The 24,346-nt window shown below is 31.6% G+C and overlaps 2 protein-coding genes across 3 annotated transcripts in view; one reads left to right on the top strand and one right to left on the bottom strand.

The window, feature by feature from the left end:
- LOC129804880 (diacylglycerol kinase 1) overlaps positions 1 to 24,346 on the bottom strand; it is a 172,406-nt gene that overhangs the window by 81,216 nt on the left and 66,844 nt on the right. For both annotated transcript variants that reach the window (XM_055852573.1, XM_055852572.1), the window contains 2 exons: positions 16,646 to 16,721; positions 9,169 to 9,245 (listed from right to left, as the gene is read on the bottom strand). In XM_055852573.1, coding sequence (XP_055708548.1) covers positions 9,169 to 9,245; positions 16,646 to 16,718 — 150 coding nt within the window. In that variant the 5' untranslated portion in view covers positions 16,719 to 16,721. The remainder of the gene's footprint in view (positions 1 to 9,168; positions 9,246 to 16,645; positions 16,722 to 24,346) is intronic.
- LOC129804944 (endoribonuclease ZC3H12A-like) lies at positions 1,703 to 2,527 on the top strand. Its single transcript, XM_055852735.1, has 3 exons — positions 1,703 to 1,938; positions 1,996 to 2,097; positions 2,159 to 2,527. Exons 1-3 carry the CDS (start codon positions 1,754 to 1,756, stop codon positions 2,436 to 2,438), a joined length of 567 nt encoding a protein of 188 aa, XP_055708710.1. The 5' UTR covers positions 1,703 to 1,753; the 3' UTR covers positions 2,439 to 2,527.

The following is a 24,346-nucleotide window of genomic DNA, read 5'->3' as shown; positions in this document are numbered from 1 at the left end:
AAAGCCTCACAGATTCCAGCATTTTAGAAATTGAACTTAGGACTCTTAAGCAACCAGCGTATTTTTTTAACAAAATTTTAACGAAATCAAATGTTTCTAAAAAAATCCTTTAGTAAAGCGTATACAATTGTTAACACAGTTGGCGGCCAAAGCCACCATTTCCAACCCCTTATACCTATGACTGCCTATGACACATCCAACCCATCATACCTAGGTGGGTGCTGAAGGTTGCAGGGACTTTTATTCGAGTCAGCTGTCCTGGTTCTTCAGTGAGTGAGCATCAGTCGCCGTGGACAGTTCACTCCGAGGAAGTTGAAAGATGAGTGATACCTTCAGTTCCCCATTTTCCCTCTGTAAGTTTGTAATTTTATTCAGGTGAGTCCCATCAAGGCTTACACTTTTGAATTAAATTCAAGCGTCCCACTAATATTCCTTTGCTGTTTTTGATGTTTTTAATGAATTGAAAGGTTTATTTTAAAAGAAATATTTTCTAACGTAATGAAAATAGCATTTGCTCAGACTTGACTGACATTGGTAATCTTTTCCTCCGTGTGAGGGCACTGTTTCCTCTCAAAAGGAGGCTCTGTAAACTGTTCTTATTCTTTCATTTTTTTTCTCCTTTCAGTTTGCTTGTGCAAATTAAGAGGAAACACCGCATTGATGCTTTCAAAATTTTGCAAACTGCTACATCTAATAGGGGAGACCGGGGCAGAATTAGCCAAGTATAGTTTTAGATAGTGGTGTCTTATAGTTTGCCTGCGAAACCATTCTTTATTCTAAATATATATTTCTCTTCCTATTCATTGAAATATTTGTCAGCCTCATAACAAACATTTTTTTTTTTACAAATTATACGCAATGAAAAATATCATTTGGTGGCTAATTCTAGCCCGGTCTCCCCTATAAGAATAGGTATAATAAATTGTGGTACAATACTTCTCTACAAAAATTTAATATGTCAACCATCACTGCAAGTTCGTGCCAATTAAATAAAATTTATGTTAATGTATTTCTGCTGTAATTTCCAGTTTGCTAAAAGAAGTCTTGGCATTTCCTTGAGAATTTAGGTAATAAGTGATAGTTTACGTAGTCTTTGAATGCCCTATATTGTGTATCGCGGGGGAATTGTTGGCAGGCTCATAATTGGCATAGAGTCATCAAATTTTAGGGAAAGGCATTCTCATCGGGACTTTGTGGGAAATGCCGGTACTTAGGGGAGATTTGCCGAAACAGTCCCCAATGCAGGGTGTGGAAAATAGAAGCGAAGACATGGCTAGATAAATGGAATGTGTGTTGTTATCTGAGACATATAGGAGCTATGTAGTATTAGTTGCTAGCAGAAGGTCACCACCCCGCATTGTGACACCCCATTCTTCGTCATTCTGGCTCCTCTTTTGCGATGTCCCCCCTCATCAGAATATGTGTGGTGTGTCTCCCATGTGGACTCCATGTCGCCTAAATTTAATTCCTCCCACAAGATCCTTTGGAACGAGAGGAAATGACTACCATCATTCTCTGGGTGAAGGGAGAGATTGCGGAGCTGTAAGCCACACGCAGGCAACTTTCTACCATAGAATCTCATTAGAATTCCATCCTCATCAGCTTAAACTATAAAATTACCAAGAAAGCAATAATTTTTCACACCAGGCTGATTTTTTCACATTTTTATCTAGTTAGTAAATTAATTCTGTTTTTTTTCCGTCTCATTTCACTTCCTTTCCAGCTTGCGGTATATCTTTAGGAATTAGTTACCATGAAAAATCGTGTTTCTGTTCCTCGTAAGGCCAACAATGCATTAAAATCAAAGAGACGTACTACTATTGGACGTACTAAAACTTCCAAAATTTCAAGAAAGAGGAAAACTCTTCAAGGCATTCAACTCAGTGGCCGGCTTTCCAAATCCCTCGTCGTTATTGACGGCACCAACGTGGCCATGACGTGAGTTTTAATTTGATTTACTTCAAAACCTAGATTTAAGATAATTCTACCTTTCAGGTATGGTCATGGAAGCGTTTTTTCCGTACGGGGTATACAAATCGCATTGCAAAAATTGAAAAGTTTGAACAAGGAAGCAATTGCGATTGTACCACAAAAAACGTAAGTTTTTCCTTAAGCAATTCTTACATTCAATAAATAATGAACTTTTTCTTGGATTAAGGATGAAGAAAATCTACACGGATAATCACTCATTAATTCACTCATTGGCTGATGCTGGAGATGTACTCTGTGCTCCAGGAAAAAATCTGCCAAATGGTACCATAACAGAGTGTAATCCGGAAAGATTTATTCTCGATGCTGCTTATTATTACGATGGGAACGTTTTGAGCAATAGTGAATTCGATAAAATTGCACATGAGAAACAAGAATGGAAAAATTTAATTCAAAGTGGAAGAATTCAAAAATACCAATTTAACGGCAATGAACTGGTTTTACTTTAGATTTAGATCAACGTTGGAGGATCTCACTAAAAATGGAAAATAATCTAAATTATAATGTATTTTTGGAAAAAAATATATAGGTAAATAGAAGAGGAATATAAGGAAACTATCAATTTTAGCAAAAATAAAAAACTAGTGATTCTAAAATTATCAAAAATATATATTTCAATCAATTTAATTTGTTCTAATAATTATTGGAAATTTTGGGATATCACATTTTTAATACGATGCATTACACAGAAAAAAATATTTTGTAAAAATGTTCGTAAATGTTTGTGAATTCCTATGGGGGAGTTACAAAATGCTCGTGAATCGTATAACCCACAAACGAGTTGGTAAAAGTTTATACTTTTTTCACAAACATTGGCCTCAATTCTGAGACCAAGATCAAGATCAAAATTTCAAGCTGTCAAATATTTCCAAGATCAAGATTTCATATTCTGACGCGAAACATTAATGGAACTTAAAATGTCTTAGCTAAGAACCAAGATTTTCCACACTTAACGACACGTCACTCCTAACAAATATTTTCATTTCTTTGCCGATATATTACAGTCCATAATTGGGAATAAAAGAAAAAGAAGTGCAAACAAAACTTGTGACATGTGATAAACTCTAAAATGCTTATTCAAGATGTGATTCTTTTGCAGGTATTCTCAGGGTGTTGTACTTTGAAACGTACATGTAGAAATATGTATATCATTACTATTAAATTACAAGATCAAATATAGCATTTTTCATAATAATTTTCTCTTTTTGTATCATCTCTTATAGAAATATTCCTCATCAAAAACAATTTCCGCATGAAACTCTTCAAATTGTTAGTATCTTGAAAATTCCAAGCACCTCCGAGAGGTTCTTGAAATTATTTCAAGAAAACAAGAAATTTGACGTCTTGAAATCTTGAAATATTGGTTCCAGAATTGCAAATCTTGATATCCACACGGTTTGTGTCTTGGATTTCAAGATTCCAAGACATTTGACAGATTTGACATCTTGATCTTGATTTCTTGATTTCAGAATACCAAAATCTTGAAATTTTCTTGATCTTGATCTTGATCTTGGTCTCAGAATTGAGGCCATTGTTCGTAATATGATTACTTGACGAGCATTTTTTTTGTACTTTTACAAACATTTGTTGGTAAATCTTCTTAAACACACAAAAAATGTTCGTAAAATTTTGAGATTTGTTCGTAAATGTTTGTTTTCCTGTCGAACATTTTACGAACATTTTTTGCGTATTTACGAACATTTACGAACAAATGTTTGTAATAGTACAAAAATGTTCGTCAAATGATCATGTTACGAACAATGTTTGTGAACTAAGTACAAACTTTTACCAACTCGTTTGTGGGTTATACGATTCACGAGCATTTTATAACTCGCCCATAGGAATTCACAAACATTTACGAACATTTTTACAAAATATTTTTTTCTGTGTAGTAAAAATTTAAATATAAATAAAATTCAAAGACCAATTTACATTTTATTAAACAATTAGACTTTTTACTAATCGTTTTTTTTTTGTCATTGAATATTACAACTTTTACTTAATTTACATTATACCATAGTCAAGGGGTGATTCATATTGAGAAACCCTTGTTTATTGTCCAAGAAACCCAAAAATTACATCGTGAAACTTAACGCTTTAATCATAGCGCATCTTATTAAAGAAGAATTTCATGGCTTGTATCAGCCAATGACGTAATTGTGTATCTTCGATAAGAATTTTTCAAATTTTGGTATAGAAATGTGTTTTCTGGAATTTTCCTGCACTAACAGATATTTTTTTTAGAATTTTAATCATACTTAGTTTGATTAAGTAGTAAGTATGATTAAGTAAGTAGTTATCATACTTATTGGCCTCGAGAGGTTTTTCCTTATTCGCACTCTTAGAAAAAATTAGTTCGTACAAGCTCATATGCAGTTATTAGAACCATAAAATATAGTAAATATAGACCCAACTATATATTTAGTTTGGGTAACTAAATGAAATAGTTGACCACAGTTAGTTAAAGTATCCTTTTCATTTAGTTATCACAACTAAATCAAAATAGTAATGGGTACCAAGGGCGTACCCAGGATTTTAGTTAGGGGGGGGCTGAGTCTCAAATTTTGTTGGCGGGGGGGGGGGTACATAATTTTTATTTTGAAAAAAAAAATAAAATGAGATAAAAAGTATCTATATATACAAACTGGTCCTACTTTTCACGAGAGATTAGTCTATGCCCAATTTGTAGGTATTGATTAAGGAACGATCATCAGTGTTCTTCGGACCAGTAGTGCATTGTCTCCCATATTATTGGCCAAAAATAAAATGAATTTTTAGAAATTATTCGCAACTTTTTACCAAATAACTACAGCAAGGATGCATTCGATGCATTCCGTTAGTTCATATTTAATCTATATTAGAATCAACTACCCGTGAAACATCTGATAAAGCCCTTTCCGATCCGTAGAACACAGTGCATTTTTACTATTACACCTATCTTTATTAATTTCTGATAATAATAAACATAGGGTAAGTGTGCCAAATTGCGGCCAGCTTGCAATTTCGGCCATATTTTTTGTTCCTCGAATTTCCATGAATTTTTAGTTTTTACATACTCTTGAGATTGTACAATCCAAAAAATAACAAAAAATGTCGCTTCGACGAGCAAGATGATCTGAAAAAGACATTGAAAGAATTCTGAAAGGGCAAGGAACTATGAGAATGAAGGTGGCCGAAATAGGGCACCAAAGCTATGTCTACATTTTTATTCATTTCAAAATGTATTTAGAATGATTTTAGAGAAAATAAAGATGATAAACTGTGTGTAAGGTTCCAAGCATCACTCCTTATAAAAGAATAACAAAAATATTCTATTTTTATTAAAAACTATTACATTTCAAACTTGAGACTTTGTCGTTTTTATGCAACTATGCCGAAATTTGGCACACTTACCCTATACAAAAACATTAGTGTTTTGGAGCTTATATTTTTTTAAACTTAATATGGAACATTGGTCTTAACATTTCGTTTTGTGAAGCCCTTCAAGGCAAAAAGAACTATCAGTCTTTAGAGAATTAATGATATGCTTCTGAAATTTGACATTTCTATTTAACGAAAATTTACTTAAAACAGATTTTTTTTAACTTCTTTTCCAGCATAATAAAAAAAATAATTCAAGTTCTTAGTCATAAAAAGAACAAGATTTAAACTATATTTTCTGCATTTTAACTCATTGCTTACCATGGTATTATACATCATACGCAAATTGAGTGATTTTAGATGATTTATTCCTGCGCAATTTTTATCCGAATTGCTGTCGGGAATGGATTTTTAGTAACTTTAGTTCTTCAATTACTTGGGAAAAATAGTCCGACAGAGATGAAAATACATTTTGTTATTGTTTTCTTGCTTCGCGGAATGTCATGCAAAAGTTTTGCTCAAAATGGCGGACGGAAAATTCGACATCCCGTCGAATTTGTTAAAATTGACCTCCTTCCTCTTTCCTGATTTGAATTCTAGTTGCTAATTTGTTTTCTTAGATAGTTACTCTATCTAAATCAATAGAGTTTGTAATGAATTAATGCAAAGAATTTAAATTCAGCGACCGTTATGGCGTGTATTTGACAGGGGCTCCCCGCGCCCCCATAATAGATAAAAAAAAATCTTTTCAAAAAATTAATCTATTAATCTATAGGAAACTAATCTCAAAATATGAATATTCTATCTCAAGTATTTATGGTACATTGACTGAATGGGTTAATTAAAAAAAATCAAAATTCAGCCATTGACCTATGTTTTCTAATATTAAAAACGTTAATATTTCCTATTAGGATTTTATGTTTACTTGATCATAACTTATTCTATAAAACGAAACATGATGTAAAATGTTATGATTTTATATACCTAGGAGCTTGAATTAAATAAAATTTTTATTATGTTGAGAAAAAAAGTTAGAAAATATGCTATTTTCAGCCTTTTTGACCCGCATAGCCCCTCAACAGATCAAAGTTCAAAGTCAATATACGACCACAGCTTTAATTATATTATTCTTAAATTTCACGTCTGACTGCTCCATTTGACGGCTTCAAATAAACTTTCGGAATCCTTGATGCTTTTTTTTAAACATATCGCCCGAGGAAATTAGAGGTCCATCACAAGTTTTTAAGATGTCTTAAGGCCTCTACACATTGGGAGTAATTTTCAAAAAAAAAAAAAAAAAAACAAATGCTATTTAGAAGGAAATTTTCTGCACATCTCTAAGTGGAAACGTCACAATTCTGTCAAAAATACAATTTTTGGCGAAAACAGTTCCCAATGTGTATATGTTATTAAGAAGAAGATTATTAAAAATATTCTGTAGAATCATTTTAAGAAATTTGCTTTCTTCTCATATGGTCAACAGTTAGTGCCAAACAATACGATTTTTAGAAGACTCAAGGACGACTTTTCTAAAACATATTCTAACGCTATATTTTTACTTTCTCTGTGGATTTTTAGGCTTTCGTTATAAATTCTTAAATATGTGAAAAAGATTACGTGACAACTTCCTTTTTTTCAAAAAATATATTACTGAATAAATTTATTACTGAAATTACGTTAGAAAAATAAATCAAAAATAGTTACGAAATATTTGTTCATTTTTACACTTTTTTTTTAATTCTTGAATGTAGTACAGTACGGACAAGCGCCTTGTCCTGCCCCCCCCCCCCTCCAATTGGGTTTTTAATAGTTTTTGAGTTTTTATAAGTTCATTTTTGTATTGACCCTCTACAAATGAGCAGTAAAACAAGTTACTAAATTTACAACTTTTAAAAGCAATACAATTTTCATGAAAGTTTCGATCTTTATGAATTAAAAAATTAGGCCCATTTTTGGAAAGATTTGGATTTTTTTACAGGTCAAATTAATTTTTTTTGCTGAATAAATATATTTTTTGCTTTTGACTTGTTTTTGAATTTTTTTGACGCTTCTAGGGGGGGGGGCAGCTGCCCCCCCCCTGCCCTTAGCTGGGTACGCCCATGATGGGTACTATAACATATTAGTTCCAATTACTAAATAAATGGGGTTGATACCCATCTTATTGGCTGTAATAACTATATCATATTAGTTGTGGTTACTATATAGCATTCATTGTGATGCATATTTCTTATTAGTTGCTTAAAATTCGAAAGAGCTTCAACGCATTACTAAAATAAAAACCACTCTTTACTATTGGAAAAGTAGTCATAACTTTATGAAAATATAGGCCCATCTATTTACATTGGTTGTGAGAACTAAAAGGAATTAGTGACCAATATTAGTTGGGATAATGATTTCATTTAATTAACACAAGCAAATATAATTGTATGAAAGCATTATGAAATAATTGCCGCAACTTATCCACGTAAATATTGTCTTATATTCTCACTACTAATAAATTTATTATGAGTATAATGTTTTAAGAATATAAGAACTATTTTAAATAGATTTGATAATAATCGCCCGAACAACTAATTTTCATTAGTAATCACGTCTAAACTTTTCTAAGAGTGCGGGTCTAGAAATATCAAAAAAGTCACAATATCTGAAAAGAAGCAGAAAATCAAAAATTCACGATTTTTGAAGAAGAAAATCTTAGCTCAGGAGTTAATTGGGATCCTGCAAAAAATATCCTAGATTTGGACATCCTTATAGTTTTTAATCATCCACAAGAATCGGAATTTTATCGATTCTAAATAGTCTAAAAAAATTATTTTTTCCATGGGTACCCAGAGTCCCAAAGGAGACGAAAGAGTTAAGGAAGTGTGTGTCTTAAAAATACTTGGAAAATTACATGATACATTCGAATCCAGAGTGTGTGCGATGCCTGAAAGCCTTTTGATACGGTCGTAAATATGCAGCCAGTGAAGACTTTTGTTGTTTCCGTCCTGGAGATTGAAATCGACGCTAAGACGGCGATGGCCGCACGGGGGTGAGATAAAAGAAAACAAAGATGGAAATGAATGAAGTCAATCAACCTATGTTTTTAATCTTAAACATTGACTATTTTCCCTGTCATCTTAAAGTATCGTAAAGCAATTTTAGGTTTCTGTTTCAGAAAAAAGCTTTACAATTCCATAGGATTTTTAAACACCACTTTAAAACAATTAATTTTTACAAAATATTAAATTAAAGTACCTTTTTCTATGAGCTTTTAAGATTCTAAAATGATTGTATGATTTATTAAATGATATCACTACAATTTTATGGAAACTACTTTATGTTTCAACATCTTAAAATATCGATAGGAGCATAGGTAGTATATATCCCTCATCATCCCCATTTACCCAATGACGATTTTGCGATTTCCACCACTTCCTCGCTTAAATTCCATTGAGACTCTGATTTCCGGAAATATTTCCCAACAGAGCTCTTGTCCCCAGCAGCAAGAAAAGCGCAAAAAAGAGAGATGAGTTGGTTGAGAGAAATATTGCTGGAAAATCCATTACATTGGCGTTTTCGCATCAGGATCATTTTCCACCCACAAAACCACCCTCTCAACGTAAAAGTATCAGCAGTATCATCGGAGGAATTTGATGTGGAGGATTTTTATTTCCTCTCAATCGTCCTTGTGCTTGGGCAGAATTGCTCTTTGAGTGATTTACGACGGACACGCGGATGCCACGGACCAAATTGACAGCATTTGTGGGTATCACAAGAGTTGGACAAAAGTGAGGATGGACGGTATATACCCAGAGGGGGTCAAATGGATACACTTACCCCATCGGGCAGGAATCGATTTGTCGCTTCAGAGGATGTGAATTCACTTAAAACATCCTGAAGCTTTCGGGTTGAATCTGCAAATGGAAGAAGAGAGAAAAAGTAAAATTAAAATGCAAATCGACGTATTCAAGTGGTTTCTGTTCAGTTCAGTTCAGAATTTTGTTCTGCCAAAATTTATAATTTCGGGGTGCACTTTTGAAACAGAATAAATTAGAAAAATGAAAAGTAAATTGGTGAATAAACCCAAAAGAACACCACAAAAGAAATTATTGGGAGTGAATAAGGTAAATTTTAATGAATTCTGTGGTACATAGATACAAGTAGACAATTTTTCTCTTGGACTTTTCTTTTGTATAGGGTAAACTGAGGCACCATCAAACAGGTGTACCACCAAACACTGCGATTTTTTAAATAGGTATAAGATTTCAGAAAATGAGACTTACATGAAATCATAGATACTATAGGGATGCTTGTCCAGCAAAAGAATGATCCACATACTTCAAGTAGTTTAGAAATGAGAATCTTTTTCCGCAAAATTGTGAGATTTTGATAATTTTAGTCATTTATCTATCGTCGGTTGCCTCAGCAACTGTGCTAACTGCATTTGCTTTATGTCGGCATTCGTTGTAAGCAACGCATTGCTGCGCGATGTTTGCAACGATTGCAGACACAAAACAGATGCAGTTAGCACAGTTGCTGAGACAACCGACGTTATCTACCTGGAAAATAAAACTGAAATAAGTTACATCAAATTTCACTACACCAGTACTCTCCTACATCTTTCGGGATATTATTTATATATTTACTAAAGAACCCAAGAAGCAAAATAGCTGCTTTATAGAACCAAGTATTAAACTAGTCTTTTAGTGTACTTTTAAAAGACTTAAAGTGAGAATTTTCTGTTGAAATACCTATAGAAGCTTTAAAGATCCTTAAGAGCGCGCCACTTTACTTATAGTAATCTCAGTGATGGAACCAAGAGCGTTATAAGCAACTAAAAAGATTTTTGGTTCTATAATGCTTTACTTGGGGAATTCTACAAGACTATATTGAGAAAAAATTGTTTCTTGGGAAATTAATGTTCACGTTTTCTTAAAAGAATATAAAATCAATCACAAAACAGAGTTTAGGGCACGGCATCACCAAACAGGCAAATTTCTCACAATTGTAGATGTCGCGAGCGTAGTTTGAATGGCAAAATTTTTCCTCTTCTCTTTCTTAGTCTGCGTCTCCCTCTTTGATCGATTTCCGAAATTTATATCCATTCATGGAATTTTCATTCAAAGTTCGGGAAAAATGGGAGAAATATCATCGGCTCCAAAGAAGACTATTGTAAGTCTACTTACAGTAGTATAAAAAGATGGTATGATTGGTTGCAGAAACTTTAGATCTACATCCCCACAAAATTTTATGTTAATTAAAATATTCCTGAAAAAGTTACAAGACAAAAACTGAAAATCAGCATGCCCAATTATTGAGTTTTTTGCTCACAATTTTACTGTAAATAACTTAAAAGTAGCGTTATGACCAGCGTACAATAACTTTTGTTTGTAAACATGTTTTCAAAATTTCCCATGAGAATGAGCGAGATGACTTGATCTAGATCTCATTCACTCTCATTGAAAAGTCAAAAAAATGTTTACAAAACAAAAATTATTGTGCGTTGGGCATTAACCAGATGATATTCAATGCGTAAATATGATACAAAAGTTTCAAAAGCTGAAAGTATATTAATTACAGTGAAATTAATAAAAATAAATTTTAGCTGTCAAAATTTAAAGCTCTCTCCTGTAAAGTTTACATTTTAGATTTACAATAGTCTTTTTCGGAGCCGACGATATATAGTTTAACGAACCTAATTTTGCCTTAATGAGTTTTTTTTATCAAGAATTGGAGGATGATTTTTCGATTTTATCAAAACACATCTGAAGAGCGCGCAAAATTCGAAATATAGTGGCGCTGCCTACCAAAAAGAAATCGATTGTTGTCAAAATGTCGGAAAGTCAATGGAAAAAATATGTTCGTTTGTGCGTTGCTTTAGTTTTCTTGTTTTTTAGCCATTTATTCTAAATGTTGCAGTGTTTTTTGAGAATTATTCAGATTGTTAATATATTCTTTATAATTAAGAGCTGTGGTGAATTCCCAAAATACCTTCAATGGGTGAGAAAAAGAGGTGTTTACTGGTGCCCCAGAAAGTGTTTGGTGGTACCCCGGGTAATTGAAAAAGAACGAAAAATGCATGGTGATACAATTTTCCTTTTTACGGAAAATTGAAGTGTTTTACAAAATCCTTGTATACATTAATATGTAGCCCATACCCAAGGCTATAGCATAGGGTAAGCAACATTTTTCTAGAATTAACAGTTTTCTTTAGAAATTCAGTCGAAATCGCATCTTTCAAAAGTGTTTGGTGTTGCCCTAGTTTCCCCTATAATATAATTGGATAAGATATTCTAATTACAATTTTTATGGTACACGGTGAAATTTAAGCGCGTCAAATCGGGCCCAAAATCTATATAAAGGGTAAGAAGAGGTACCTATGAATAGGAGCGCCTTTAAAATAGGGCTTTGTCTCCTGTTTTTAAATTTGAATGCGGTAAGGCCTAGTTCCTTTTTAAAGATTAGACGAAAAACACATTTCAGTCCAATTAACCCAATTAGACCTCATTAACTCAATGTTAATAAATATGTAATGATTTAGTAAATAGTATCAGGATGTGCTACTATTTAGCACGTCCGTGATTAAAACTTTGAGGCAAAAGAGAAATTTAATGAATAGTACTACGGCGTGTTAGCCTTTAGCACATCTGTGAAGATGTGTGGTCACGATAAATATTAACATAATATGTCATCGAAAATTACTGCAGTGCTTGATTTTTTTTGACACAAATATAACATTTTTTTATCATGCTTGTTGCAATATAGGCTTCCCCTGGGCTTCAGACTTAAGGCGTATTTATATGGCTTAATCTATTGTAGTTAAAGAAATAACAGGCAATTACTTGTTGTTTAGAAATTCTTAAAATTCGAGAACTGGACTATCTTAGCTAAAGCTTGCTTAGACAGATTTTCAACCAATTTAATGTTATCTGAATTGATTTAGAATATAGATCTTTTGTCAAAATATTTTTTTATTAACTGAAAAAATCTCTATTTTGCCTATTGTGTCTTTTTTTTAGGTTCGCCTCGTCAAGAAAATAATAGAACCCAAAGATAATAATGGAAATAAACGTTCGGTTATTCTGGATGGAAGCAATGTAGCTTTCTTGTAAGTCTTTGATATTTTAAACCACTATTTTACGTAGTTTTTTTTCTAATTTTATAAATTTTCTTTTAGTCATTCAAATCATAACGGTTTTTCTGTGAAAGGATTGGAAATTGCATTGCATGAAATTATTAATATGGGGTATAAAGCTATCGCGATTGTCCCGGAGTTCCGGTTGAAACCGGGCAAAACACTTGATCCGGGTCTTTTACAAAAATTAGTAGATTCTAAATTAGTGAAACTGGTATGCAAAAATTATAGCAGCAGATGCCTTGACGATTTTCAAATACTGAATACTGCGCAAGAAACGGATGGAGCAATTATCTCTAATGACAATTATTTAAAAGAAGCCGGTAATCCAAGTACGTAAAATCTTATATGCCCTTTAGATATTATATCCCATAAAATTTCGTTCTAAAAGATTTTTTGTCATTTAAACATCTTTAATCATTAGGATAGAATTAAATGGTGTTAATAAATTTTAAGTCTGAAGATACTGGTATCCATTGCATGTTTTTAAAAACTAAATTAATGTTTTTTTTTTTGTATGAAAGGTTTCAGAGCAATAATTGAAAGCAGAGTGATTCCTTTTATGTTTTTCAAGGACAAATTCATGTTACCTCTAGATCCATATGGTGAAAATGGACCAACTCTTTATTCAATTCTGAACAAATAGTGAAGAATAAGGTCAAAATATGAATAATATCTTAAATTTAATGTAATATATCATTATTATCCCTATAAATTATTCAATGTTGAAAGCAATTTCCGTTTTATTAATTTCGTTGCTAATTTTTTTTTTTAAATAAATATATTAAATATAACAAAAAGTATTTTAATTACTGATTTAAGTAGTATATATATATATATATATATATATATATATATATCGCTCCTTGGAAATTACAAGAGGCCAACTCAATCTAAGCCATTTTTCAGGAGACAGCATGAAAGATTCAACTTTGTATAAATAATTATCTCAATTAAGTATGTTAATAAAAACACTTTAATTCTTTTCTATTTCTATGAGCATTATTATAAACATCGAAACATACATATTTTTACCTTTCAAAATATGTTTTTTTATGAGTTAGCTCTTTGTCATTCTAAATGATGCGCAAATTTTCATGAAATTAGAATGACACGGGATCAACTTGCTTGAGTTAGTCCCTTGTTTCACAAAAATTTCAACGATAAATCTATTTTGTGCCCCTTGACTTCAAACAAAGTCGCGCAAACAATCATAAAGAGTAAAATTTTGAAAAACTTTTCTAATTACGAAATTTATTGACTCATATCATCTGAAATTTTATTAAATTCTCTGATTGCATTAAAACCTCAAAATCGCAAAAAAGTGAGTTGGCCCCTTGTAATTTCCAAGGAGCGATATATATATATATATATATATATATATATTGTATGATTCAATAGTCTCTCCCGTTTGGTAATTTTAAAATATAAGCTGAGATTATTTATTAAAATTTCCATTACGACGCCAAAGTGAGCACAAAACATCTTGACTTCGTGCATGTGCTAAATGTAATTTTCCACGCTTTTTACGGTTTTTGCGGAACTAAATCGGTTCTCCGGGTCCGAAGATTGACTAATTCATCCACCACGAGATCGAAACTAATAACATTGTGAAAATGTTCTATAATTTTTTTTAAAATCTTTTAATTGAACAAGTAGTTCAATGATGACGCCGGTATCTAGTGCAGTGATGTCTATTCATGAACCGGTAATGAACCTAGGTTCATATCGGATAATTAATTTTTATCGGAAATTCAATCATATTACTTTTAAGGTGTACTTTGGGCAATATTTTGACTAAGAGTGAATTATAAATGGCAAAAAACAAATGGTCAGTAAAAAGTCAAAAGTGGTCAACATAAAATTAAATTTGATCAGCAAATAGTTCGAAATAATTTGTAAAAATTTTCAATTTTATCAATAAAACGAAAAATTTTGTCAGAAAAAAGTTAAATTTGGTCAGTAAAAAGTTAAATTTGGTCAGTAAAAACTTCGAATTTATCAGTAGATATATTCGAGTTGATCTGTAAAAAATTGAAAATTAATCAGCAAAAAATTAAAAATGGTCAGTAAAAAGAAAATATGGTCAGTAAAAAATTAAAAATGAGCAGTAAAAATATTCGAGTTGATCAGCAAAAAGTTAAAAATGAGCAGCAAAAAAAAAATTAAAAAAGCAGTAAAAAATTAAAAAGGAGCAATAAAAAATAAAAATAGGTCAGTAAAATTAAAAATGAGCAGTAATTTTCTTCATTTTCAAGTGAAATTTCGCACACCTGACCAATTTTTATTTTTTACTGCTCGATATTAATTTTTTACTGACCAATTTTTATTTTTTACTGACCACTTTTAATTTTTTACTCATCGCTTTTAATTTTTTGCTGACCACATTTCATTTTTTACTGACCACTTTTAATTTTTACTGACCACATTTAATTTTTTACTGTTTATTTTTAATTTTTTACTGACCAATTTTTATTTTTTACTGACCACTTTTTATTTTTCACTGACAACTTTTAATTTTTTACTGACCACTTTTAATGTTTTACTGACCAATTTTTATTTTCTGCTGCTCGTTTTTAATTTTTTACTGACCAATTTTTATTTTTTACTGACCACTTTTAATTTTTTACTGACCACTTTTAATTTTTTACTGACCACATTTAATTTTTTACTGTTCATTTTTAATTTTTTACTGACCAATTTTTATTTTTTACTGACCACTTTTAATTTTATACTGACTAATTTTTATTTTTCACTGACAACTTTTAATTTTTTTCTGACCACTTTTAATTTTTTACTGACCAATTTTTATTTTTTACTGACCACTTTTAATTTTTTATTGACCGCTTTTAATTTTTGCAGATTCATTTTTATTTTTTACTGAGCGTTTTTAATTTTTTACTGACCATATTTTATTTTTCACTGATCACTTTTAATTTTTTGCTGACCACTTTTTGTTTTTTACTGACCATTTTTTATTCTTTACTGCTCATTTTAAATTCTTTGCTGATCACTTTTTAACTTTTTACTGATCATCTCGAATATTTCTACTGCTCGTTTTTAATTTTTTGCTAATCACTTTTTATTTTTTACGGCTCATTTTTAATTTTTGCTGACCAAATTCAATATTTTTACTGCTCATTTTTAGTTATTTACTGACCACTTTTTATTTTTTACTGACCACTTTTTGCTTTTTAATGATTATCTTTTACTTTTTACTGATCATGTTTTATTTTTTACTGATCACTTTTTACTTTTTACGATCATGTTTCGTTTTTTTGCTGACCACTTTTCATTTTTAACTGACCGCTTTTAATAAAGTACTGCTCTTTTTTAATTTTTTACTGGTCTTTTCAAAATTTTTGCTGCCCTTTTTTCATTTTTTACTGATAATTTCGATTTTTTGCTGACCAAATTTGACTTTTTACTGCTCGTATATTCAATACCATTATAAATTAGTTGAAATCGGTTATGAACCAGTAATAAACTGGTTACGAACCGATAAAAAATTTTGTCCCACAATCAATTTTAATACTCTTAAAACTATTTTGTGAGAATTGGTAAACGGTAAATGATGCGTAAGTACTTTTGTGGTACAGCATCTAAGTCACGAGTTCGAGCAATTCGCAGAGTTTGGAATGCTTTGTCACGCCTTTTTTTAATTTTAGATAAACAGGTAATTTAAATTCTTCTTAAGATGCTGAATTTCGCAAAAGTGACTGAAAGACAGTGCAATTGTTGTATTCAAGTTTTCACATTTCAGCAATAACTTATGACCTGTATACCCTGCATACAATGCATAATGCATAGACTAAAATTGCCAACATTATTCAATGCCTTTAACCTTTATAATAGTACAATTTCTCATTGGAACAAACGTGAATAAAATAACCATTGCTGTATTAAATCATATTTTCTGATTCAATAGTCTCTCCCGTTTGGTAATTTTTAAATATAAGCTGAGATTATTTATTAAAATTTTCATTACGATGCCAGAATGAGCACAAAACATCCTGACTTTGTGCACTCAACAGAATTTCCATTTTACCTAGTTTAACTCGGAAAATTCTCAAGTCTACAATGGTTTTCCATGTTCACCATCTACGCTTTTCCTTCGTATATACTTTTTTTTCATAAAATAATAATATAGGATTTTATGGAATAGTGAATAAAACTTACATGAGGCGAGTTCTTGGAGCTGCTGAAATTCGCTTGGTGACAATTTTTCCCAACGGGGGGCAGCTGCAGCCATGTCCTGAAAAAAAAGAGTACATAAAATTGTGTAAAAATATAATATGAAAATTTGCACAATAAAATTCTAAATATTTTTCCTGGTTTAGCAAACGGAGCAGAACATTTTTAATACAGAGTTCTCAGTGGTACATATACTCGATATTTACCAAATGGGGAGAAAATCATGAATAATGAAATGAAAAATGAAATTGAAATTTCCATTTTACCATTTATGAATTCACATGGAGTATTATTAAAAGTACGATTAGCCCAGAGGTATTAATTTGCTCATATAGAAGAAAGTTTGCTTTAATTTTCATACAATGAATCGCTTTTGAGTACTTAATAGTGAAACTAGAAATATTGTAACACTAAACCCTGTTTTTAAATGTTTATTGTACACTGAAAGTTGCTCATATCTACCTTTTAAATCATACAACATATATTCCAAAGAGGGGTTTTTTCCACCCAAATCTACCCCGAAATGACAAACATTTAGAGGAGTATTTATATAGTTATGAAATACGATTCAGAAAGCAATTAATACGAACAGTAATATCTTAATCATCGTATTACTCCTCTAGAGTATACTCTTTCTAACACACGTGATATTCCATTTGAAATTTTGAATACTACATACCTCTCTCTCCGACTTTTTTTAATATTAATATTAATCTTATATGTGACACTACCCAATCCGCAAAAAATTACTCTGACTCAAAAATGACTGGTTAATAAAATGGTCAAAAAAATTACTCCTAATTGGAATCTTAAGAATTAGTCATATTCGCGTCGAATTTTGGTCACAGCATTACTCAAGATTGAATTAGTAATATAACAGTTATTTTACGGTTCTAAAATTTACTCTACCATGCAATAACAAAAGCAACTCCAAATGACGGTATTTTTCCGTACAAAAAATGACGCGCCAAAAACAATGCATTTGGCGTCCTTCTCTAGCGCCTAGGTACGAAATCGACGTACACACTTTCAATGAAAACGTTAAGTGCGCTTCACAACTTTGTATTGATTACCACTGTAGACAATATTTTCTCAACAATTCTTCACATTTTCCATCGTTTTCTACTACGTTCTATGTAAATTTCTCTAATTTTTCCCCAATTCACTACACACATTTGCGAAGATTTTTGCCGTTCGCCTATTGCTGAATGAGCCATCCGACATGTCGAAAATTTTCCCATTGGATGGCAACAACACAAAAAAATCTTTTAAAATTTTCACTAAATAGGTCTTTTCGACACAAAATTTTAATCACAGGATACTCCAGAGACTGGAGAAAACTCCTAAATCACAAAATTACATTTTGCAAAAAAATGTTTGTGTGTTTATCATGCAAAAAATTGCTTAATTTTCACTTAACTTCTGTCGGCACTGTACTTTTTCGAATCACAACACATATCTCTACCGGAGGAGCTCTTGCTCCCAATGTACACTATTATATTGTTGAGAAAATACGCGAAAATATCAATTACTTTGCGAATTCACAGCTCTGAATAGTTCTATTTGCCATTTGACAAGTGAAATTTCCCCTCAAATATATCCAGTGAGGAGAAGAATTTTTGTTGGTACACTGGAAGTCGGCGACATATTTTAGTCGTAGGCGGGTAATCTCAGAGTTATTATGAGGCCAAATGACTTCCGTAATTACCGTCATATTATTCCCCACTTTCCGTCATTCGACTCTCTGACGACCGTCATAGGACCCGTTTTTGGAATCCAGAATACATACATCCAACGGTAATCTTACTCCAAATTGCTATTTGGGTACGGTCAGACTAATCAAGCTTCGCATAAATCATTTTTTTTAATGTGTTTTTAAATGAATTTAGGCCATTATAATATCTATATTTCAATAGCTTGTCCAATGCCTTAAATTTCCAGAAAAGAACACTGGGTGAAATCCATAAGGAATATAGAAAAAGAAATTGAGTTGCCCGAAGCTTGAGTCGTCCGAAGGTAGCACGCTTTCGCCTATGCTAATTTTGTAATGTTTTCCGATAAAATCTAAATATTGTGGGAAAGTGAAATAAATTCATCTTCTGTGATTTTTTTTCATATCCCTCGAAAAAATTGGGCTGAAAATTTTAGCTCACTAACCGTGCTATCACACTAGGATTTTTTCAATTTGTAAGTTCAATTTAATTTTCAGATGAATTGTTCCTATGCGTTATTTTGCATTAAAAATCATTTGAATTAATAGATTTTCGCTTATTTATTGATATAAACTAATACTCGGCCCACCAAAACATATTTAAATAGCCAAAATAGCATAAATATGCTTGCTCAAATTTATTTCAACTCAGCAAATTAAAATGTTGAAATTGCCCAACAATTCCAATTTTATTGCAGTTAAACAAGTACCTACACTGAGAGAAAAACGGGGGTGTGCAATTAACTTTTTTTTGCTCATAACTTTAACACTTTTTATGTGTAAAAATATATCAACATTTTTAATGTTAATTTTACACCTTTTAAAGAGTAAAATTAACATGAAAATGGGTAAATTTAACCCCTAATACACCTAAAAAGCATAATATTTACACAGATTTCGAATCAATACTGCAGGGAAAAATAAATCATTTCCGGAATGTTATTTTATTTTTTCGGATATCTCTCACTCACTCAGTGTAGTCATTTGAACTAAATTGCTTTTAAAATTTTATGTGATTTGATAAAATTGCGTGAATTGATAAGAAAATCGTGAATTTGTGAGAAATTAACATGCCAAAAGAGAAGAAAAAAATGTCTGAGAAAACCATTGAGGAGGATAAGTAAGATAATTTGGAAAAAGTGACTCTTTTGAGGATCTAATTTCTCTTTTAACTTTATAGATTTTTCTGGTCGCATGAGATGGTGAGTGATCTTATCGAAGCCATTCATCAAGAACCAGCGATCTGGGACTATAGGTGCACAGCCTATAAGGAACACTGAGAGAAATCCGAAAAAGTTAAAATAATATTCCGGAAATATTCATTTTACTCTGCAGTATTCATCCAAAATCGGTGTAAATATTACCCTTTTTATGTGTATTGGGGGTTAAATTAACCCTTTTTCATGTTAATTTTACCCTTAAAAAGGTGTAAAATTAACATTAAAAAATGTTGATATATTTTTACACCTAAAAAGTGTTAAAGTTATGAGGAAAAAAAGTTAATCGCACCGTCTTTTTTCTCAGTGAAAGAACATGCCGACACGATGTCTTTAAAACCATTTGTGAAAAACTGTCCCATCTCTCCCCTGAATTGACTCCAGATCTTTGTCGTATTAAGTGATATAACCTGAAGAACTATTATCAAACAATTTTAAATAGTGAACAAAAACAGAGTTGACCTTATCACTGGGCTCATTCATTTTTCTAATAATGTAACAAATTCACAAATGAAAAAATAAAACAACTGGCAATCTGCTCGGCTTTTTTGAATTTAGCAAATTTCTCGCAAAAATTTGTTGTGGCTATGAAAAATTTCAAGTGGTTCTCGCAATCTTAATGCTCAATTTGCTGAATTCATTTTAAAATCAAATTGCGAAAAATCCTAGTGTGATAGCATCGTAAAATAGTATCAGAACTTTACTTCCACTAAAATCAATAACTTTATACCAATTCTCGTTTGGATTTTGCTTTTATAAAATTTGCAATAAAATAAATTTTTTCATAATAAATTTTCAGTAATTTTCACGACCTTCTAAATAATTTAAAATATATCTATCGCGGTGTTCAAAAATTGCAATAGTTCTCTAGTGGGTTCTTCGTTCTTAATATTAGTAAAATATCCAGGATAGGTTAATATGATTCTTATAATTTTACTTTATCTATTAAATGCGATTCCCGATCAATATCGTGAACGCTAAAATCCCGAATGAGTCGAAATCCCAAGCAGCCAAGAAGCCGAAATTCCGAAAAGCCAGAATTCCGAAAGCTAAAATCCCGAGTTATTAAAAGAGTCATAGCCACTCTCATGATTGCACCAGTGCTTGTTGGACGCGAAGAGAAATTTTCAACATTTTGGAAAATTATTCTACATACAGTTTATATAATTTCGTCCCTTTCCGGATTTTGAACATTCGAGACTTTTGCTTTCAGGAATTTTGGCTTTTGGAATTTTAGCTTTACGAAAATTTGGCTTTTCGGGATTTTGTCTGTTCGGGATTTTAGCTTTCGAGATTTTAACAAATTTGGGATTTTGACCCATCCAGGATTTTGATTTTCTAAATTTCAATCCATTTGAGATTTTGTTTTTTTTCGGGATTTTGGCTTTTCGTTATAGGGTGGAGTCTAGACTTATGGATGTTATACACTTATGGACAGCGTGCCAAAAACCTTAAGTTCTTACCTAAAACAGATTTCGAAAAATCATAAAAATATTAGTTTATGCTATAATTAACAATTTGTGTAGTTTTCGAAATCAGTTTCATGTAACAACTTAAGATTTTTGCAAGCTGTCCGTGTATAACATCCATAAGTGTAGACTCCACCCTATTGGTGTTCAGGATTTTGGCTTTTCGTATTGTCGTCATTTCAGGATTTTAGTTCATTTGGGATTTTGACTTTCGGTATATTGACGATCAGGATTTTGGTTTTCGAGATTATGACGTTCGGGATTTAGCCCTTTCGGGATTTTGGCTTTTAGGGATTTGGAGTTTTGTAGATTTTGGCTTTCGGAATTTTGGCCGGTAAAATGCACATGAGAGACCTTTTAACACAGATCCATGGAACAGTGTCCTATATCCAAGCATTAAAAAAATCTCATTTTTTTTTAAATTTACAAACTTACATTTGCAGTTGAATGGCGCAGGGGACGCATTTGACCAATATGTCTGAAGTTTTGTTTATTTTTGAATTTAGAAGTTAGTTCTCTTTTAGCATATTCAGTCGTAATACCGACATATATTGCAACTCAATAATTTAAAAATCTTTTTTCGAAACTTAGCCTTTGCGAAGTGAAACAAGGAGTTAGAACATCAAAGCAGTACAGGCGATGAAAAATGGGTATTGGTCGATTATGCCAACCCAATATTTTCTAGGTTCTATTTCCCACTTGGTAAGATTGCTCTCACCTACTATGTAGTAAAAATGTGTAATTAGTCAGTGCCGATATTTTGAATAAATTATTTTTCCATATTCTTCTGAAATTTTAAATGTTTTGTGGACTTTGAGGAAGTTTAGAAGTTCTTTTCACGCAAAGTTAAAAATTACAAAATCTGGATTCGATAAAGTTTTCGATAATACTTTTTTATATACGATTTAATGAATAAATGATTTTTTTTGAGATTTTTTTTTAATTTTAAACTTTTCAGGGTTATTTACAGGGGTTAATGAATCCTTGCAAGGGAGAATGAAGCTACAGGTCATATTTCTTTAAAATAGACCATGGATATGTTAGTTTCTATAAAGTATTAGTAATCTGATTAGAGGAGTGGGGCACATTCGATTATATTGGGGTACACCTTTGAAAATGGAGGTTTTCTCCTATTTTAAAATAAAATCAATTTTGAAACTAATTGCATTATAAAAGGTTAAATTCATTTTAAAAATAAAATAAAATACCTATTTTCAAAGGTACCCCACTTCCTCCTATAGAAAAATTTCATATAAAAAATAAGCCTATCAACCTGTATTTCTTGAAGTTATGAATACATGAAGAAAGAGGGAAGAGTGGATTCCCTATGTAACACTGAATATCACAGTCAATTAATTCCAGTAGAATCAGTAGAATAGAAATAAAAAAAATAAATAAAAAAGTATAGTCCCAGAAAAAAGTTTATATGAAAAATGGCTATATATTCTGCGAGTTAAATCCTGAATTTTTTGTTTACTGTTATATTTTTGTGCAATAATTTGTAAATGATGAAATTCATGATGTAACCCCTATATTTTATTATGCTAATGACGAAGAAACTGGCGAAACTGTCTCTTTATTGCTTCCTTACAATTTTTTTCCTGCCAAAAGGATAACAGACCAAACACAAAAAGCATCCCTAATAAAAAGCTTCCAGCATATTTCTTTTATGTTTTTTATTCAACATTTTTCCTCATTCTCAATGGACTGTCGTCTCTTATGGCATTTTCTTTGCTTCTTTATATTATTTCCACCAAAAGTGTCTTTCAATACACCAAAAATAACGTCTTCAACAATGATTCTCTTGCCTTTCACACATTCCTTTTTTATCGCAATTTAAATATATGGATATCCCAAATGATATTACAAAAAAGATGAAAATAACTTTTCCTATATCGGAAATGAAAAAAGTATGGACCAAAGTGAAGACGATAACCGAAAAATTGAATTTAAAATCGCTGTAATATTCTCTTTTCTACCAATAAGGCTCGATATAAACTTCTATGACGAACCAATTGATTTTATTTGAAAAGTTATCAATGAAAAATTGCTTTTTTGCTCTTCTTCCCATTTCCAGTTTTTTTTTCTTCTTATTGTTCCTCCCAGCAATGTTTCCATCATCTTGTGAGGAAATTTTCAACGGAGATTTTCTATTTTCACTCAATTTCTTACATAAACACACAAGCACATGATGTTAAGTAGCTTTTCCGGTTGTTCGGGCCCAAAAAGGCTCAGTAGATGTAATCAAAGAGTCAAATGTCAATAAACTGGATGAAATTGCCTACACGATATCTCTCATCGATTGACCACATCATTTTGGTGTAAAGTTGAAAATACAAAATTGTGCTGAAAATCTCTTGAGAATGAGATGAACTGCGAGATGATGAAAAATCAAATAAACACACTGTTCAATATAAAAATTTATCTAATTTGTAAGTGTAAACATTTGCCACCCGTCGTCGTCCCTTTCTTTGAAAAAAAAAAAATCATGCAATTATTACTCGATTACTTTTAAATAGATAGATATTTTATTCATCAACAAATGTTTTAAAACACAACAATTTACAGAAACAGTGATTGATTTTTCTTCTATTGCGTCCACGGCCGTCTTAGCATTGGTGACTAAGGTGACCAACCTCCAGTGGCAAACGTTTGTAAGCAAGGATGGAGTTTTTCAGTCCATTCAATTTCTTACTAATTTAGTGAAGTGAAAATTAATGGAGCTGAACTGATGATCTAAAAGAACTCGAACGGACTCAACTAATCTTGTTCCATGACATCGGCATCATTATTACCCTCACTACTTCTGGGTAGTCTCACCCTGAGGGTGCCGAAATCATAGAAGATCCGACCATCTCTCGCTTCAGCGTGGAATACAATTCAACGCCTTGTATTGAACTCATTTTATTCAGCGATGAGCCTTAAAGTACGTTGTGGTGATCGACTGAGTCGGAGATGAACAAGGTCACCCTCATTCTCCTTAGCTCAGTCTGATTAACCACCCAAATGATGTAATTATATGAATGAAATGGTAGGGGAAAGTGACCATGCTTGATACGATCCAAGCTTGATAATAACTATTTTTTTCCTATGTTAATTAATAGTTATGACTCATCGCAATATATTTCAATAGCTGGTGCTAAGCCTCACATTTCCTAAAAAATTGGGATCCTAGCTCTTTTTTCCTAGTTTCAGGAAGCAAAAATTAAAAATAGGCCCAAAACTCTAATTTCGATACATGATATTTCATAAGTATTTCTTAATTAGTGTCGCTGTTCAGGAAAACTAC

This window comes from Phlebotomus papatasi, chromosome 2 (assembly GCF_024763615.1).
Source record: "Phlebotomus papatasi isolate M1 chromosome 2, Ppap_2.1, whole genome shotgun sequence".
Taxonomy (NCBI): Eukaryota; Metazoa; Arthropoda; class Insecta; order Diptera; family Psychodidae; genus Phlebotomus; species Phlebotomus papatasi.
This window is presented reverse-complemented; position numbering and strand designations above follow the sequence as displayed.

Excerpts from the sequence above, each read along its gene's own strand:
- LOC129804944 (XM_055852735.1), top strand. The coding sequence starts at position 1,754 with ATGAAAAATCGTGTTTCTGTTCCTCGTAAGGCCAACAATGCATTAAAA. Across the intron at positions 1,939-1,995 it reads GGCACCAACGTGGCCATGAC|GTATGGTCATGGAAGCGTTT; the intron begins GTGAGTTTTAAT and ends TCTACCTTTCAG. Across the intron at positions 2,098-2,158 it reads GCGATTGTACCACAAAAAAC|GATGAAGAAAATCTACACGG; the intron begins GTAAGTTTTTCC and ends TCTTGGATTAAG.